At 41.3% G+C, this 19,738-nt stretch overlaps 2 protein-coding genes across 3 annotated transcripts; one reads left to right on the plus strand and one right to left on the minus strand.

Annotated features, from left to right (window-relative positions):
• Positions 1 to 3: 3 nt before the first annotated feature.
• TXNL4A (thioredoxin like 4A) lies at positions 4 to 8,590 on the plus strand. 2 transcript variants are annotated; one of them, XM_030943371.1, is made up of 4 exons: positions 4 to 60; positions 199 to 372; positions 7,069 to 7,172; positions 7,857 to 8,590. In XM_030943371.1, exons 2-4 carry the CDS (start codon positions 220 to 222, stop codon positions 8,026 to 8,028), a joined length of 429 nt encoding a protein of 142 aa, XP_030799231.1. In that variant the 5' UTR covers positions 4 to 60; positions 199 to 219; the 3' UTR covers positions 8,029 to 8,590. The 2 variants fall into 2 exon arrangements, with proteins under 2 accessions (XP_030799231.1, XP_030799234.1); XM_030943374.1 differs by lacking the exon at positions 4 to 60 and adding an exon at positions 1,668 to 1,745 and having other exon boundaries at positions 242 to 372.
• A 1,783-nt stretch (positions 8,591 to 10,373) lies between these two features.
• On the minus strand, positions 10,374 to 12,898 carry HSBP1L1 (heat shock factor binding protein 1 like 1). The gene is made up of 3 exons (XM_030943375.1): positions 12,854 to 12,898; positions 12,698 to 12,764; positions 10,374 to 11,828 (listed from the first exon to the last, which is right to left on the minus strand). Exons 1-3 carry the CDS (start codon positions 12,896 to 12,898, stop codon positions 11,716 to 11,718), a joined length of 225 nt encoding a protein of 74 aa, XP_030799235.1. The 3' UTR covers positions 10,374 to 11,715.
• Positions 12,899 to 19,738: the final 6,840 nt, after the last annotated feature.

Raw genomic sequence — 19,738 nt, forward strand, 5'->3', positions numbered from 1 at the left:
GCTTCCCGTCCGTCCCGGCGCTGCCGCCGCTCCGTGTCTCTGAGGGAAGACGCCCGCGGGGTGCGCTGGGGACGGGCCGCGCCGGGATGGGCGGGCCGGGGTGGGCTCGGTGCTGGCGCTCGGTGCCCGCCGGCGCCCCGGGAGAGCCCGGGGAGGGCTCGGGCTGTCAGCTGCATGGGCGTCCTTGTCGTCCCGCAGGCTCCCCAGCCGGCCGCCAGGATGTCGTACATGCTGCCGCACTTGCACAATGGGTGGCAGGTGGACCAGGCCATCCTGTCGGAGGAGGACCGGGTCGTGGTCATCCGCTTCGGGCACGACTGGGACCCTACGTGCATGAAGATGGATGAGGTCCTGTACAGCATCGCCGAGAAGGTAAACGGGAGTTTTCTGCTCCTTCTGAGCTCAGTGTTCCCCATGGCTCGCTTGGAGCCTGGGGCAGCTTGTAACCGGGATTCTGCGCAGGTATCCGGGCTTCAGGAGGCAGCGGGAAAGCTGTGTGATTTCACTTTCACGAGTGTCTCCTAAAGACTGCTCTGACGTTTGCAGTGTTCTAGGGGGAGAAAAGAGCGTCGCAGGTGTTCGGAAATCGAGGGTGCTGCCAGTCAATAACCCATCACTGAGGGAGCATCGGCATTCAGGCAGAAACCGTGCTCGGTGGTAGGGCTGCTGCGGCTCCAGGTAACGCAGCACTCTCACTTCACAGTGGAAATGTACCTTCAGATTCCCTCGGAATAGCTTGAAAAGTTGCTTTCATTTTGGCTCTTAAAAATGGTGAGGCACTAAAATGTGCAGGATGGTATTGTTTAATCTGTCACTCATATAATTCTGATTAACCTATCAGCAATATTAATCTGTCAGTGATGTTATCCATAGACACCAGTAGCATTCCACTGAATTGAATGGACTGAATTAAATTTTAAGAGCCAAACTCAGGTGTTTTCAGATGGAAACTGAATGATTACAAACAGCTGGTCACTTACTTGAGATACATAGATAGGAAAAATTAGACTGTTAGGATACACAATCAGCTACAACTTACCTTTTCATGTATTTGCTAAAGCTTTTGTGACAGGATAGATGTAGAATATTGACAGCTCTTTAACTGAACCACATGAAGGAAGAAACAAAAATATCTGAATCAGAAATGGTAGCTTGGGTAGGAAAAGATGTCAGCTATCATAGAAATCACAGAATGGTTTGGGTTGGAAGGGACCTTAAAGATTATCTCATTCCAACTCTCCTGCTTTCCTGCACAGGTTGCTCAAGGCCCCATCCTGCCTGGCCTTGAACTGCCAGGAATGGGGCATCCAGAACTTCACTGCCTTCCTAGACAGTTCTGTGCATGCTGCATAGATTGACATGGAGTTGTTTTTGTAGTTTACTTTGCCTTCTGAAGTTTTTTAAAATAACTTGTGTCTTGAAAATCCCCACAATTAAAGATCTATACCCACAGCCAGGCATTAAGATGTATTAGAATGCAGTAAAAAGTTGTGACATGTTTTAATACTGTTGTTTTGTATTCAGCCTGGTGGGAGTGTTATGCTCAGATACTGTTTGTATGGACTTGTGGCAGGATGCTTGGAAATTTGGCAGACCTGTTGGCAGCTAGGGGTGACTGGGGGAAGAAAGAACAAAGTAACTTCTTATTTAAAAATCTCCCTCTGCAGAAATGGCAAATTAAAGGGGGAGATCCTACCTCATCCTCTTGCTTACAAGCCATGTTTGGATCTCTGCTGTTTTAAAGAGTGAGTAAAAGTTCCAATTGTCCAGGTGTTTATTCTAGAGAATAATACAGAATGTTCATGGGTTATATAACAATGTCTGAAGGCAATGTGGCCGTATTTTACATTTGTTACCCTGGTGCAATATTCTTTTAGACTGCAGCATGTTTTTGGGTAGCAGTAATATTTACCTGTATTTTGTGGTAGGAGAACAGGGTTTTCTTTTCAGTTTTTGTGGAAAAAGAAACTAGAATGCTATGTGAAAATACAAAGTAGATTATTTTCACTGAAATGTACTCCACTTGCAGCTGACTGGATTTTTCCTTTAGTGTTATATGAAAAAGAAGCAAGGCTTCACTGAACGTCAAAACAAATCATAATTGTAAGATGTTAGATTTTTTTTTGCTTTATCAGGGTTTCAATCAAACATTGATTGAAGCAAGAATTGAGTTTCACAAATTTTGTCTTAATGACCTTTCATAAAATACACTTTTTTCTTTTCTTTAAAGGGAACTCATAATTATAAACCTATCCCCTAAAATACAGGGATTGGTTTGCTAAATTAATGCACCTTGTTTAAGAAATTATTTATTTATGAGTGAATAGTGTAAATGAGGTAACTGTTGTATTGGATCAATTTGGGTTTAGGGAGGATTTTTCAAATGTTTGTATTTATTTAACCATAATCAGAAGTGTGAATAGCTGTGGCTTTTCCTTGAACATTAGTTGTGCCTCTGCATTTCTGCTAAGGTTACATGAAAAGTGAGAGAGGAAAAGAAGGTGGGACAGGGAAAGAGGTAGCTGTGAAAAAAGCATATAGGTATTTTAGCTACTGGTGTTTGTAATTAAAAGCTGAGCAAGGTTAATCCATTTACTGATGTCTGTATTTTTCAAAATTATTAGCTGTAAGCGCTGCTCTTGGCAGTACAATATTTTCCCCTAGAAAATATTGCTATTCCCCTAGAAAATACTGCTCTTTTCCCCTAGAAATTTATCACCTAAACTTACAGCATAATTAGCAAGAAAAAAGTTCAAATAAATATCACCAGTACAGACTTCCAAGTTTGTACTTGCTCTGTTCAGTTCAGTAATGCAAGTCTGCCAGCTACCTTCATTCATTTGTTGCAAATGCTAGTCTCTGTTCCTGTATTTTTTTCCTGCAAGTTTCTTGACTGTAAAGCAGTGTTTTGTTCTTCTAAACAGAAGAAAAAAGAAAAAAACAGTCTAGAAACTGGTTAGAAAGATGAGAAGGTGGAATCTTGGATCTTGTTCCAGATTTCCTTAGATATTTGGGCTGTAAGGTTTGTTTTTCAAAGGCAGCTGAAATCTTAACAACTGAAAGAGCGGGAGCATTACTTACCTCTGACAGAAATTTCAAGAAACTTCACGATTTTTGTCAGTCATCCTGGGCATTAATCATAGTGTCAATCTCATGTTGTAGGAATGAATTTATTTATTTTTTAGAAGGATATTGTTAATTAAGGAAGTCAGGGAAGAGAACTTCAGAGGACAAATGAGTCCCATGGCAAATGATTTTTCCTACATCTGTGTTTCCTGTTTACTAGCAAGTATGTGAAGACAGGATACAGAATCTTTATCTGATGTTAAAAGTCCTATAGATTCCTCTGCTTTATAGTCTTGAGCTGTTCAGTGTAAAGATTTCATAGCAGTCCTCAGGCAGAGACAGTTCTTTGAAGTATTCAGACAGCCTGGAACAGTGGCCAGGCAGTACTGTGCTTCTGGGTTTTCTACATGCATCTTCAGCCATGTGGATTGATTGGACTGATCTCTGAAACTACCATCACTGGGGAGAAGGGGCAAAACCAGCAAAACTGCAGCCCAACCTATGAAAACAGGTCACACAGTTTTGAATCTATGCTGCTGTTTGACTTAGGTCTCCTACTCTACCCTGTCCCCATGGAGCAGCAGCTCCAACAGCCTGGTAAGGCAGAGAAAGTTTTGAATTGAAAGAGAGATAAGGGAAGTCAGGAGTGTCAGAAATAGTTAATATCTGTCTCTGAAAATGCTTTTATCTTCAGTTGTTGCACAAGTGAGGTGCTGCCCAGAAGGAGGTGTCTCCCTAGAGTTTTGATTTTTTCTTCAGAAAGCAGTTGACTTGCAGCAAAAAATTTACTGTATTTCGTGTATGTTGTGAGGTTAAGCACTTTCAGAGTAAACTTGTTTTGTTATGTGTTTAACTTCTAAAATACTACAAGGTTTTTTTCATATTGTCTCTACGGTAAAATTTTGGTTTATATTAACAAATTCAGTGTAGTCCCCTTGTAACTACTGCAGCTGCTTGTATTTACTCGGATTTGCATGTTTAGAGTTGTATTTTATTCTTGTTCTGAGGTGTCCATACTGTACCCTCAGTTACAACTCACAAATCAGGTAGAAAACTTGTTAATAACCACTGCCTTGACAGGGTAGCAAAGCTGGTTTTGTACAGGAATGTAGGTTTTCAACTGACAGCTCTGTCTGAGCAATGGAGTCACATCCACAGCAGTCTGAATCCATAAATACTTCCCCTGCTTTTGCTTAAATCAAAGCTTTTTTGTGAATTAGAGCTGGCTGTGTGTGAAGCTGGCTCAGATGCTGCTCTGTACTGCTGCTGTCTTCGCTCCAATATTGTGTCTGAGACAGGAACTGCTTCTTCTGGCTCTAAAACTGGTCAGTACTATGCAAAAAAAGAGACATCTTGAGTCTCTGCAAGGCTTGTCTCATGTTGAAATGAAATGCCTCTTGGTGACAAGCTTGCTCAGCCTGGCACATTAAATTGCCCAGCCCCTAAACATTACATAGGCCACTGCAGTTCTTGTGCATCACCCTCTCCATGTGTTTATCTCGTCCCTCCTTAGGCCTGAATTCCTATTTCCTGCTGCTCTCCTTGGCAGCCGGTGCCCAAACTCAACAGAGCACACCCTCATTCAATGTGCTTGTAAGCTAGCTTGTTTTGGAGTGGTCATCATGCCAAATTTGAAATTAGGAAAGCAAAGGGTAAAGAACAGAGCAGCTTTTAAAGTTTTGAATTAAAATTTGAGTCCAGCTTTAAGGTCTGCTTCAGACTTAATATGAGCTTTTCAGCAGGCAACTGTCATCAGTTTCACTTCTATGAAAGTAGGTCAGAGAGAAGGAAGATTTAATTAATGTCTTGGATGCCTGGGTCCTTGTCATGACTTGCACATGTGCTCTGCAAAGGGGATTTGAGTGATCCAGTCCTTTTTAGTAAGATTTATGTAAGAAATTAAGACTTTTATAGTCTGTTTCTCTTGTATGAAATCCTAGGCTGTTGATGAGCACTGCTAGTGACATGCATTTCTGGTTCTGCAACAACTCAACTAAATTAAACGCATATAGTATCAAACTAACTTGAAAAGGTTTTTTTGTTCTAGTACTATCTGGAGTACAGAGTTCTTGAAAGTAAAATTTTGGTTTAGGAGTGCTTATGGAGTGGTATTCTGGTGCAACATGTAAATCTCCTTGGACTAATCTTTCACTGAACAAAACAGGTCCTAAGAATATTTTATTAAAATAATTTTGCAAGCTCCAAATTAAGTAATTGTTCAGAGATGGGGTGCTCTGTCAAAATTGCTGAGTGTGTTGTAGAAATTTCCCCACATGGTGAAGGTGTGCTGCTGATGCTAAAAATGCCAGCAGGGTGGAAGAAGTAATGATAGGATAAAATGAAAATGGCTCCTCAGGTGTTTTGTTTTCTAAATAAAGGATCAGCCACCCCACAACTGCCTGCCAGGGCTCACCAGGGAATAGCTTCAGTCACTTCTCAGCTAAATTGTGCTGCCTCTGAACATCCCATTAAGGTTCTTAGAAGTCTTTAATGTAAAATTGAAATGGGTGTGAAGGATCCCTGCAGAGGGTTTGATATTATGACTGTTTTAGTTTACAAGGCTTTACCTCCTGCCTGATTTAGAACATAGGGATGTTTTCATTGGAATGTTGACTGAACCTAGGACTATAACTGTCTCCATAAAAACACAGTAAAAACTTTAAATGCTGCTTTGCTCTAGAGAGATTTTACTTTCTTTGCTAGTAATGCTTATGTGCATTCTTGAAGTGTGATTATTTTTTATTATTTTGAAACTGTCTTGAAGCAGAAGTCCATAAAAATTTATTTACTCTGTGCTTCTGAAGTTTTTTTTTTGGTAAATAAACATTTCCATACTTTTCAGTAAAGCGCCTGCTAGGATGTCTACGTACAAGCTACACAATATTTTTCTCATACAAACAAATCCTGCTCTGTGAACTAAAATAAAATATTGTTCCATCAGGCAGATATTATACTCATCATAGCATTTCCAGACTTTTGATAGCAAAAAATTAATAAGTGGGAAGTACTGTCATGAACAGTGCGTTTGTCATAGATTTTACACCACATGTGTTAACCTCAGGCTGGTAATTCTGGACAGCCAAATGGGAGGGACCAAAATTGTGTTAGCAGGTAACTGAGGTTGGGGAGGCACAATTGTGTGCTCCTGGTGTAGTGCAAAAGCATTTGATTATATACCTTAAAGTTAGTTTGTGCAGTTTGGGTGATTTCTGACTTAGAATGTAATGTGTGTGTGTGTTAATTTCTACTGTGCACTTACAAGCTAAGTTTAGAAACCAAAATTTCCACTAATTCCACTTAATAACAAGTATGCTACATCTAGGAAACAAAAATGTGCCATGGTTTTCTTGCAGGAATGAAGGCATTGACTGTGACACTAGAGGGGACGGATTCTTTTGCATCTGAGTAACTCTGCAAAATGAAAGCCAGTTTTACCAGAATTGTCCAGACATTAGCTTCTCATCAAGGTCTTACTTCTTTAGCAATTGCACTTTTAAATTTTAGCTTTGCACCTCTCAGTAAAAGCTACTAGTTTTTAAATTAAAAGTTTACAATTTTACACAAATTGGATGTTTTAGAGGGGGAAGAATGCTTGGAGGCAGCCACCAGGGCGTTGTAGATCATTAATTTTCTGAAGTCTATAAGCAGCTGATGACACAGGCAAAATGTGTCAGCTTGGCTTGCACAAAGCAACTATTCTACTTGTTTAGAGCTGTGCATGTCACTGTGAGTTCTCAGCTCTATATAAAGGGCATTTGTTTCTCTGGATGTTGATTTAGCATAGTATCTATCCAGTTTACACTGGATGTGAAATGAGCTTCTTAGCTATATTGAAAAATATTTTCCATGTTAATTGGTTGTTGTGATTAACAATAAAAGCAAGGCTGTTTATTCTGATTTTATGACTTAATAATTTGGAAAATAGAGATTACAATAATGAAAGCTTACGCCTTTTAATTGGTAATATATATAGTTTTGTATTTCCTGTTTTCTTCTGTTTAGGTTAAAAACTTTGCTGTTATTTATCTTGTGGACATCACTGAAGTACCAGACTTCAACAAGATGTACGAGTTGTATGATCCCTGTACTGTCATGTTTTTCTTCAGGTATGTGATGTTTCTGGAATGTAACTCATTTAAACTTTCTGTTTGTCAAATACAGTGTCTCAGCAGATCATTTCCAAATGCATAATAGCACACTGATGCCTACATTTACATTGCTCTACAGAAGAGTAAACTGATTTTATAGGAAAATGGCTTGTTTTCCAATTAGCCTGGTAACAGTGTTTGATAATAGAGTGTAAATTAATGATAGTGAAAACCGGGCTTATTATCCATTTTTCTTAGTTTTAAATCTCAAACTTCCTGTAGAGAATACTGTAGTAACATAGCAGTCAAGCTTGCCAAACTTGCTTTCAAGATAAATCAAAAGTAATAAGGTTTTTTTGGAGTTAAGGTTTCTACATTGATGAGATAAAATGTTCTACTGACAAGCATGGAAGTCTCTCTGGAGATAGACAGTAGTGGGAAAGAAATACAAACAATAAGGAATATGCTGAAAGATAATTGCACTGAGTAACCATTTTGGGGGCATGTTAGGAGTTCTTATTCTTTCTTTGAAAATTGGCAGTAAAATGTCAGTTTAAGTGAGAGGAGTAATGATTGTTTTCCAAGCCTGTTTATGTTATAAGGGCTTCCTTTGATCCTACAAAGCATTTGGGGTGGGGTATAAGATTTCTTTCTGAATTATAATACCATATTAACCTGGTTTTTTGTTCTTCCTCTTTAAAGGAACAAACACATCATGATTGATTTAGGTACAGGTAATAACAACAAGATCAACTGGGCAATGGAAGATAAGCAGGAGATGATTGACATTATAGAAACTGTTTATAGAGGAGCCCGCAAAGGTCGAGGTTTGGTGGTATCACCGAAAGATTATTCCACTAAATACAGATATTGATGTTTCTTTGGGCTGCCTTTTCTCATAACCCTATGTCCAGTTACATTTATTCCTGTGTATGTGTGTACATAAATGTATATTAAAAGAAAAAAAAACCTACAAGTCCTTGAATATTGAGCATAAGTTGAATGATTTAAAATATTTGAGTTCTGTTTGAGAAGCAGAAAACTTAAACCCTGGAACTGTCTTGAATATTACTGCAGTAATATTGTAGCTGAATTTTGGGGTTTTCTTTTTTAAAGACTCTCCTTTGTTGTCCTTTTGGTATTACATATTTTTATACACAAAAAGCCTGTTTGCAGAAAAAGCATTTTAAATTGTTTCATTTGCTTTTATTACACAAATATGTGGGAAAACTATACGATCGTTTTTTTAAATAAAGTGAGTTCCACTTATTCACCTTAATTTTTTTTCAGCTAATGAAATTTGACAGTATGTAGAGATGGGTGCATTGGGTGCAAGTCTGTAATGTTGAAGATGACTTCTGTTGGGATTTCCTTGCGTATCATACTAGTCCCCTGTATCCACTAAAAATGTGAATAAAACAAGGTGCATTTATTAGTATTTAACAGAACTCAGAGAAAACATCTCCTGTGACTGCTCACCACCACACCCCCATCAGCCCAATGGACTTGTGGTGCCAGACTCCTTTTCCATGGTGGCTGGGCACTCACTGAAGCACTTGGTGGATTCTGCAGTGCCAAAGCACAATTGCACTTCTAGAGCTTGCTGCAGACAGCAGCTAAGGAAACCAAAAGCCATGCTGTCACTTGACCTCCAGTTTGCCTAATAGTATACCAAAATGCTCATGTACTTGGGAGACTTGGATTGGATTCCACTGTGGCATGGCTTTTGAAATTTCCATTTCCATTTCTGACAACTTTTATGGTAATGGAGTTGATGTTGTGTGTGGGTTTGTTTGTTTTTTAAACTGATACATGCATATTTACAGGATTAATTAAAACCAAACCAGGCTAGCTCCCTTCTCCAGAAAGATGAAATCCGGTCTGTTAAAAGCCAAAGAATTTATTTCTACTACCAAGTGTGTTGTAGAGGATTTAGAAAGTGTGAAGAAAGTAAAACAAAAGGGTCTCAATTTCTGCTGAAGTTAATCTGGTTTAGAGTGTTATTGATTTGGAATAATTTATGTTGGAAGGGAATGTCAGCCTCCCAGTCATAGTAGGTTCCACATGGTCAGGTTGCCCAGGATCGTGTCCAGTGTTGAGTTGGTTGGACTAGATGATCTTCAAAATGCCTTCCAACCTTGATGATTCCATGTTCTCAAAGGATGGAGATTCTTCAGCCTTTCTGGAAGTCCTCTTCTGCTGATTGAGCACCTTCATAGGTGAAAAAGATGTTCCTTGCACCTAGCTGGAATTTTTCATGTTTCCTCTTGTGTTGAGTAACCCTGGTGTACAACACCTTCAACAAGAGTGTTCCCCGTGCTCTGCCATGGGGTCATGGTTGGCAGCAAAAAGCCACAGTCCTTTCTGGACTGAGATTTCTCTCAAACCTTGTTTCTGCTGCAGCCCACTCCATCTTGCTGGCTGTTTTACCTTCCTCACACCACTGCATCTCTTGAATGGGCAGCCCCCAAACTGACAGAATATTGTGGGTGTGGTCTCCCAGTGGGTGAATGGAGGGGGAATGCCTTGCTGGCCCTACTCTGTGCTCATACAAAGCAGCAGCCCTTGCTGCAGCCCTTGCTGCCTGGGCACCCTGCCCACTCAGCCAACCTTTCCTCCAGACCCCTTTCTTGCACAGCAGTGCCAGCCAGCCCCTCACACCTGCCCAGCTTGGCATTTTGAACTTCAGCAAGGTCCTGTTGGCCCACTTCTCCAGCCTGTCCTCCATCATACCAACCTCTCCCCCCAGGCTGACAGTATGTGCAAGTCTACACTGATTAAAGCCTTAATTGGAATGATTTCTTGATCTTAATGAAGGCTATAATAGAAGCATTTCTCCCTCATTAGCTGAGGTATTTTGCTAACCTGGCAATGCTTCAGTTTCTGCACTTCTGGTAAAAGGTTCCCATTACATTTCAAACTAAATCTTCCCTGCAGAGTACCTATGTTTTGGTATACAACCACCTTAAATTTAGTGCAGATGTCCTGTTTTCTGACTACCAATTTCTTCTTCTGGATATGCCTGGTAACTAGAAGTCCTCATCTGTTTCCAGGTCTTTAAATAAAATAAACTATTTTCATCAAAACAGCTAACATTAAAGAATTGAAATTGTCACAATATAAATACCTGGGCGATGTTACCTGCACTGGTATGCACAGCTTTGGGTGGGCTTGTGCAAAGAGTAACAACTGAGCAGTTGTAGCCTACAAATACTGCCATTTTTTTTAGTACAGAATGGTTTATTCTAAGAACATATAAGTTAAAAAGGCAACAAATCTTACTGTTTTAATATTAAAATAAATACATTTTCATTCATTGAAAACATTTGTGATTGGATGAGTTCACTATATAGAATATAGTTTTCTATCCAAAACAGTGGCTTTGCCTTCTCTGAAACTAACAGTTCTTTTTCAGCTCCAGGAAATAGTGTCCCACTTAGATGAACAAACCCAGCTTTCTATTTTTTCCTGGGGCAATAGTTTATTTTTTTTTCAAGGTTCTGTTATGACATGATACAAGTACATTTGTTTTCCCTTAACATTTTATGTCAGTGTGACTCTAGAGTGGAAAATGTCGGAGTCAGTGCTATGCAGTTCTACCTTAATCTTCCTCAAACACATCCTCATTTCAGTGCTGCACAGATACAGTGAATAAGCAGGTTAGTGATTTATTCATGAATGTGATTCAGCATGGAGATAGGAAGATATCTCTCTCTGTACCGTTAAATACATCTTTGTGGATTGTCTTTCTGCATTTCTGAAAATTACTGCATACCTTTGTGCAAAAGGCATCAGAATGAACAAATACCTAAATTACTTCAGAATATTGACAGACATTCATGTCTTTCACAGCATAAGAAGTTCCAATGACAAGAGGAATTGATGTGTCTCAATTTGAATCAGGAAAGTGTGCAACAACAGGAAGACAACATCACTTGCATCCACAGCACATGGAAGCAGTGCTGCCTCATAAATACTGAGAGCACAGAGTCAGCCATCCATCAGGGAGGGGGCTGGCATGTGCAAGAGACAGATATAAAATCCAGAACACAATCCTGATATGTAGCATCATTTTATATTATGAAGTGATTGACTATAGCTTACTGCTGTGTTTTTGGTGAGTGCACATGAGAGGTGTGCTCCAAGCCACACTGGGAAGCTGTAGCAGGTTTAAAAGCAGAGGTACATAAATTGACACCAGTGAGCATCCTCAGCTAGGTCAGCATACCTGAGGGGCAGGAGTGGTGGGCAGGAACACTTCAAGCCACACACATTTCCCTATGAATGGATAGCCTAGGTTTACACACTTGGGGTGAGTTAGCACTGCCCCCTTGTATATGGCACTCAGCTGCAACAGAGGCAGTAAGATGCAGTTTTTGTTTCGTAAAAGTGGTCACATTCTTTGTCTCTTAGCAAAAAAAAAAAAATCCAAGGTATATTAAATACGTTTTTTAAAAAGTACACTTTCAAATCCAAGAAAATGCAGGTACACTAAATACGTAAGCACCATTACTCGCCCACCACTCAAAACTAAATGGAAATGCATAAATCACAGAAAAACTTAAGGAAGTGTCTTTACTCCCAATTCTTCATCACTGTTTTCTACCCCAGCCTCTGTCATCAGGTCAGCAACACGCTTCTCAAGGTCATTGATGCGCTCGCCCATTTCTTCCAGTAAAAAGTTAAAGAATAACTTCTGTAAAGAAGAGTTCTACATTTTTACAAGTTTTTTCTTCTGTAAGAAGAACAAGCAGCTTTCTTCCAGATGTGTCAGTCTTTTACTTGTTCACGTTTAATGTAAGATGAAGCATGCACAAGGTGGTATTGTTAGAATACAATCCCTCATTCTCTTATAACAGATAAGCATTCAAATTCTTAGTATCAAAAGCCTTTGCAAATACTCATGAGTGAACTGTGTGAGAGATTGTTTTCTTTCTGAGGAACTCTTTCAGGTGATACCATACAGGTAACCTACAGAATTAAGAGTGCTACTCAAACATATTCAGGAAGTAGCTGCTTCCTGAAAGGTAAAGTTTCAGAAAAAAAAATTAATAAATGCTTCAGAAAGCAGAGGGAGTTTCTGTAAGCACATGTAATAAGAACGCTCAGAGACCCTTCAGGTCTGATTTTCTTCTTTTGAGGGCTCACCTTGTCATGCTCAGGCCAACAGCTGCTTTTAAACCGTGGCTCATTTGAGTTGCATTTTTGGAGATGGATGCTTTTTTAAATGCACCTTCGGAATCTTTACACATAATTCGATGCTTATTTTACTTGAAAGCCAGAATTGCTGCACAGAGACTACCGTGCTACTTGTAGTGAAACACTTTTTAGGGTTTCCTTCTTAGAAAATGGGGTCTATAAACAGGCTGGGGCGGGGATAAGTCAGGTGCCTGTACGTCACAGGTATTTACCCCGTCATACATTCTGGGCTAATTTGATGTTTACGAGAGAAGCCCACCCCGCTGTTAGAAGCAAAGAGCCCGCCCGCACCCATCAGCGCGCAGGGGGCCCAGCCGCGGCACGCCACGTTCCAAACAGGATATTTCTCAGCGTCAGCTTCTCCGTCAGAGCCTCAAAATTCTCCTGCAGCCGGCAGAGCAGATTTTCCGCCTGCGGGGGAAGGGGGAAAATAAGCACCGAGGGCAGGGCCCCGGCCGCACGGGACCCCGCCAGCAGGACACCCGCCCGGCCCCGCTCACCAGCTGCGGCAGCTCCGCGGCTCCTGGCGGCTCCGCGGCCGCCATCGGCTCCGGCTCCGCGGGCGCGGCGGGGCGGGCACAGAGCGCACGGCCCCGCCCGCAGCGCTCCGCGGGCAGCCGGGGAGCCCTTCACTGCCAATTCTTTACTTGCTGGAGAAAGCGTCCTTCCGCGCGGCAGTCACTAAATAAGGATGCCGAGGTTTGATCTTAAGAGGTCTTACAATTTTTTTTTTTTTTAAGGATTGCTTTCTTTTCTCCCGTGCAATTAGTTTTGTGAGATGGAGTGGTAAAAATACCGTGGTGGTTGAAGTTCCTTGCACTGCAATGCCGAGCGAGACGACATCAAAGGCGTCAGCAAGAGTCGCATGGTGCCTCTTGCAGCACCAGCATCTAGGTCATCCCTGGCTTTTGGCTGCACAGTGTAAAAAAGCTCCCAGTGCATATATTACAGAGGTGTCTTTCTTCTGGATGCTGAGACTGTTGCCTGATGTAAATGAAGAGGTTTTCATTTCACTGTGCCTGTATGGTTAGGAGCGTATCACTGTTAGGCAATAAATTACCTTAGTCAATTACCTTGAGTAATTACATATGCTAGATATGCCAAATATGTGTCTTCATGCACAAAAAATTTCTGAGCTGGGAATTACTTCAGTTGCTGTAAGCCTACCACTTAGAATCTTTCGTAATAAAGTTAATTGTTCTCCTTCTTGACCTTCCCCACCTCATTTGAGAGGGTGTGTTAATCTCTGAGGTGAAATTCTGGCATCAAAGCAAACCTCCTCATTGCTACCTGTTTCCCATAATTGTAGCTTCTCTGTACAGCCTTATTTTTTCCCACTCTTGCAGGTAGTCCTTGTTGTAGAAAGAAAAATCAAGCACGTTTTGCAAGGCTTGAGTGTCCTAGCAGTATTACTGCTCTAGAAAGCTTCTAGATAAACAAGTTGAACAATATTATGCATGTAGATAGGGTTTGCTTTTGTATGTAGCCACTAGCTTCAACCATACAGCCTTTTTGTTCTATTGCATAAGTAATAAGGAACAATTGGTGCTTCTTACCTGTTTATTTGTCAATAATAAATATTCTTTCCTTTAAGGCTAGGTAGTAGTAGTAGATAGAGCTGTAGTATTTTTGCATTTTTACTTCTGATAACAGCCATAGTCTTCCTGGTTTTCCCTCCTTCCAGAAGAGCTACAAAAGCTTCTCTCTCATGCAGCAGTATTTTCCCCCAGAGACAGTAGAAGTGGCTCTGTCTGCTTGTGCCCAGTTATCTTGAACAAAGCCGTAGAGTCCTATTCATAGTGAAGAGCTTGCAAGGATAAAGAAGCAGTTGGAAATGCAGAGGAGCAAGCATTGTACAGCCAACCAATTCACAGGAATCCCATTACATCTTTGTAGTGCCACATTTTAGCAATGGCCAGGTTAGGGTTCAACTGAAAACAAGCATGACTCGATAAAAGGTTTTCTGTAATTAGCTCCTCATTTTTGTGAGGTAGGTCAGTGTGGTCAAAACAGAAAAAAAAATATAGTATCCAGCTGGCACAGCAATGAAGGACAGGCAATTAAAAGTGTGAAAGAGACTGAAAAATATTTGCCATGCATTTCCCCCTTCAAAGGTCTGGTTCTTTTACTTTGTGGGCTCAGCAGCTGATGTGAATGGCCCTCTTAGTTCAGATCTGGAGCCGAATGAGGCCAAGAGTGCACACCTGGGTTTAGGAAATAAAAATGGAAGTGTCTTTAAAGCTAAAAGTAGTCATGGAAAAGTTCCAGACTTCAGAAAGCCTAAGAATAGAAGAGACAAATGACGGGACCAAATAGACTTTACTTAACAATGGATTTACTTAGATAGAACTAGCATGCTTGGTTTTGCTCTGCTGTCTTCCAGTCTCCTCCTTCTCAGAGGGCTTAGAAGTTCAGAATTGAGCTGTTGCATACATTTCCAGGGTCTGAAATCTGGGCATGTAAGATGAGCCATAGTTTAAAAGCATAGTCCATGTTGGGCATGCACCCATGGGCTAAGGGAAGCTGAGCAAAGATCCTTTGGTTTTGTTTTGTTTCAAAAGCAAAGGGCTAGCTGAGAACTAGTAAACCACCAGTGCCATAGGAATATTTAATGCAATAAGAATGCTTAACTTACTAAAAGGATAACAAGAAGTTCATTTTGGCAATGAGTACAAAAACAGGTCCTGAGGAGGTTTGAGAAAGGAGCAAAAGAGATTTGACAACAAATTCTTTTTCCATTCCAAAATATGCTCTATGCTACTTTCTTTAAGTAAAAAGCTTAGACTTTAGTCACTTTCAGTCTAAATATGTCTTCTTGGTATGAAGAACATGAAGTAAAAATAAAATTAGGGTTACCTCGAGGCTGAGGTGCCATCTGCTTCCATCCTATTTCCGTGTTGCAGACCTGTGCTGTGAACTCTTCACAGTGTGTGCTGAAATGGTATCCAAAGCATGTTTCCCTTGCTCTTTCCTAGGGAAATTCCAGTCCCTCCACTGCTGGAAGGAGAAGTCAGAGTAGCAGGATAGGACATAAAAGCATGTTGAAACATTTATAAGACCTAAGCTCCAAGTTCACTGCCATGCTGTAAAAGGCTGTGGTGTGGTGAAATAGAAGAACTTCTTGTAGAAATGCATTACTCTTGCTGTTTGGATGTTACATAGAGCCTCTTTCCCTCCTCTTTGCTGACAAATAAGATTTTATATACCAGGGGTAAGAAATCCTCTGGTCACATACTCCAAGCATGTCTGGCTCAGGGTTGGTTTGGAATGAAGGTGAGGCCACAGAGAGGACATCTCAAAGAGAAGCTGAATATTACATGTGTGGTAAGAGAGAAAACAGGAATTTAGTCCTGGAAGGAGACAAGGAGGCAAGTGCTCCTGGGCCAACATGGCAGCTTGTTTAGCAGCAGATCAGAAGGCAGGATGCAAATGGCACTGCAAATTTTGTGGGTTTGATATTTTTTCTTCCTGGCCAAGACGTGGTCAATACTATAAGTTTTCTCTGAAGAGAAAAGGGCTAGGAACAAGTTAGTGCTTTCAGCACAATCATGGTATTTTTGCTAACAAATTGTCGGGCTGGGTCTTTGAGTCATGCTGTGCTTTGTCCTTCCCTCTCAGGTAGCTTCTCTTGTGTCACTTTGCAGTAGTGATTCAGAGGGACACAATGTGCAGAAAAAACCATCTGGCTTTGCTAGGTCATCACCTTTATATGCAGCAATCCCAAATGGTGCTGATGGTTCTTGTAGCAAGCTTTGACATTTACCCAATCTTTTGATTCAGCATAATGCAGTTCACTGAAAGCTTGCTCCACTGGAGTACTTCTTGGTGAAGGCATCGCTTTTCTTTCATATGGCAACATCAGTAGACCAACAAGTTGTTATTTAAAAGCATGGAAAGATGTGGTGAGTGAAATGCAAATGCCTCAGGCAGGGGAAAAATGCATTCGGGTTAGTGGTGTCTGACAGCTGGTGTTCCTTTGAAACACAAAGTCATTTGAGGTGAATATTAAAAGCCTGGGTGTTTGCTCATGGTTCAAATTTCAGTTTCTGTATCTTGGAAGAGAAAAGGGTAATTCCAGCCGTTGGAAACCTGATCCCTGATGGAGGTGCTCTGCCTTTAATAAAAGTGTTCTGTATAAACTTTTATAAAAGTGTTCTTTAATAAAAGTAATAAAAGTTTTGGAACTGCTGGTCACAAATCCCCTTACTGTGAAATATTTCAGCCAGCCCTTTCTGCAAGTATCTACAAAAAGAAAACCGAAAGGGTTAAGGATAATCTTGATCAGATGTTCAGTGCACGCTGTGGGCATCATGTACTGCTAAGTAGCTGTAACAGAACACAGGATGTAATTTTCCTTGTAAGCGTATTGCACCGGGATAAATGCAGGAGCAGCAGAAAGGTGACTTTGGAGGCTGGTCTGGTGGGTGGTGGTGGCATCCTTTGGCTCTGTGAAGAGCTGTGTATAATTCACAGCTCTGTGAAATCACCCGCCCAGCAGCTGTTGACTGAATTATTATGTGATCCAGAAATCTCCAGCTATGTTTCCCGGACATGGCTGGTAAGAGATGTTAAAAATAGGTTAGAAACTGTTGTCAAATAGTTGATAGATCGTTAAGCATGTACTGTTAGTTTGGTTATTATATTGTAAAAGGGGTTGAAATGGTAGTTATAAGAAATACCGTACTCAATGTACCATAATACACCTAAGTAAAGTGCACCACCCCCAGCGAAACGAGCCAGCTTTATAATGGGCTGTAATGTAATGGGCCAATCAAGAGCCTTAAACCTTCATGCAGATGAAGGATCCAAAAAGTAACCAGTCCAAAGGGACAAAAAACAGGATAAAAAGGGGCTTCTGACCCACTGAATTTGTGCCGCTCCATCTGGGACGTCGGGGACATCGCTACATCGCTGCTGAAGCAGACCCAGCGGCCGGCCTTGCAGCATCCTTGACGGGAGCGCGCCTGCTGCTCGGCCCGCGGGGCCCATGCTTTAGGCCTTTCTTTTTCTTGTAATAAAAGCTGAAATCACTTAAGTCCGGGAGCTTGCTCTCGGTTTTATCAAGAGATGTTGATTCCCATGCTTTTTTCTGCTCCAGCCTTGTTCCATTGTCTTTGGATAGTGAGGGTGAAGGAGTAATCACCACTCAGCTCACCTCCTGAAAGGCGGCAGGAGGGAGCTGGAAGTGTTTGTCTCTGGTGGGAGAGGGAGCAGGGTTTGTTTCTCTGGCCCGGTGGCCTGCTGCTGGCACGCCTGGCACTGCACCTGGGAGCTGTGTTCCAACCACCCTGTGGCCTTGCTCCTCACACATGCACAGAAGAGCTTTCTGGAAGCAAATACAGTGTGTGACAGGTGAGGCTCTGCTGTGAGGGCAGGATGGGCAGCCCCTGTGGCACAAGGACAGGCAGCTGAGCTCACATGTTCAGATCCCACAGCCTGGTGTGGCTCTCTTCAGGGACTTCGTGGTCCAGAGCAGAATGTGCATTTTGTGCACAGATACTAAACATGGCATGTGCTGTGGTGCATGATGGAAAGAACATTTTTCTAAAATACTTGATAAAGAGGGCCTGTGCTGAAGAGGCAGTGTGAAAAACGCCAATCACTTGTTTTCAAAATTTTAAAAGTTTAATAGTAATAAAATGGTTACAAAAATAGTAATACAATTAGAGTAATAATAATTTTGGACAATTTGAATTAGGACAATATGAGACAATAAAGACAAAGAGTTACGGACCTCCGGGTACCTTTTTCTGGGCATCACGAGCCCAAAAAAGGACCCCTGTTAACAAAGGATTAACCCTTAAGAACAATAGCCTGTTGCATATTCATACACTTCATACATGATGCATAAATTCCATTCAAACACAGGATTCTGTCTGGTCTTCATCAGCTTCTTCCCTCTAATCCTAACAGCACCTGAGAGGCAGAAAGAAGTTTGTTTCTTCTGATAAGAATGCAATAAATTCTTTTCTCTGAAAGATTTAGGTGTCCTGTGGCTGTTATCTCACTGCGAGTCCTTTCTTTTAAACAAAGCATCTTACATAGCATAGTTTCTATTTTAACAGTTTTTATAACCTAAAACTATATTTAACACACTACTTAAGAGAATTGATACAGCATTACTTTCTAACACAACACATATAATATTAATTTCAATATTTGCGAAAAGCCAATCATAAAATACACGCATTTTTCACAGGCAGGAATCTGAGCAAAGGAGGGAGTGGTTCATTGGAAAATGCCCATTTTGCATTTCCAGAAGGTGTAAAGAACTGTGGGTAAAATTTCCTGTGACCAAACTGCAGTTATGCTAATGTTTCCTTCCAGGTTCAGACACAATTTTTCCCAGAGGAGGCAACTGGAGTGTCTCCCTGGTACAGGCAGTTTAAATTCACCTTGAATTAATGGAAAGAACTTAGTATGGTTGCATAAGATGCGAGTTGATTTGGGCAAATATGGACAATAACACTGGAGAACATTGGGTGTAGGACACATGCTCCTACAGCAAGGTGTGGGTCAGTGAGCAATACAGTAATAAAAAAAGCCAAGAGTGTGGTAATCTGATTCTTTGGCTCTTTTTTTTTTGGGGGGGGGTGGAGAAAAAGCTTGCCTTTCCTCATCTGAAACAAAGATCTTTGCAAATATGCTCTTAAGAGTGAAACCTTGACTGGCAATGGCCTGCTTGCTTCTTCTGTGAGACATTTGTGGAAGAGGAGTTAAGAGTTATGACAGGTATTTTATGCAGCTTGGGTAATGTTGGAAGCCCTCCTACATCAGCTCCATTTAGTGTTCCACATGGTGTTTGCCAGCAGGAGACATTTGGGTGCATATTCCAAGCGTGCCTAGCAAAAAGCATCTGAAATTACAAGGGCATAGAGGGGCCAGAGGGTGCCAAGGGACACTGCCAGCATAGGTAGCACAAGTGTCGGCTGAGCGGAAGAGCACTGGGGATTTGGCCTTTCACAACGGGGGAAGATGTGCAATGGCATGGGTCCCCAAGGCTGCTCCCACTTTTACGGCTCACCAGAGTGGCTCAGAGGACACACAAGGATGCTAATTTTCTCTCTGGGATAGATTCTGTATTAAGCAGAAGCAAAACCACCTGCAAGTGCAGCTCCTTGGGGTTTCAGAAAAGTCAGTCTGCTGTGTTTGTGTCTGTCTTGTCTAAATTATCTTCAAGTATTACTCTTGCAATAAAGATGGTCTTTGGGATCTTTTTTTTCCCATTCTGCACTCTTTGCTCTTGGTAAGGAGAGCATAAATTTAGTTTTGTTCTGTTTTTAAGTGTACCAGAGATGTTGAGCTTATCTAACAGAAACAAGCCAGGTGTGTGCTACAGTGTGTAAATGCCACAAGGAGCACTTTGTTCTTGTCCTAGAACAGAG

Source organism: Camarhynchus parvulus, chromosome 2, assembly GCF_901933205.1.
Source record: "Camarhynchus parvulus chromosome 2, STF_HiC, whole genome shotgun sequence".
Lineage (NCBI taxonomy): Eukaryota > Metazoa > Chordata > Aves > Passeriformes > Thraupidae > Camarhynchus > Camarhynchus parvulus.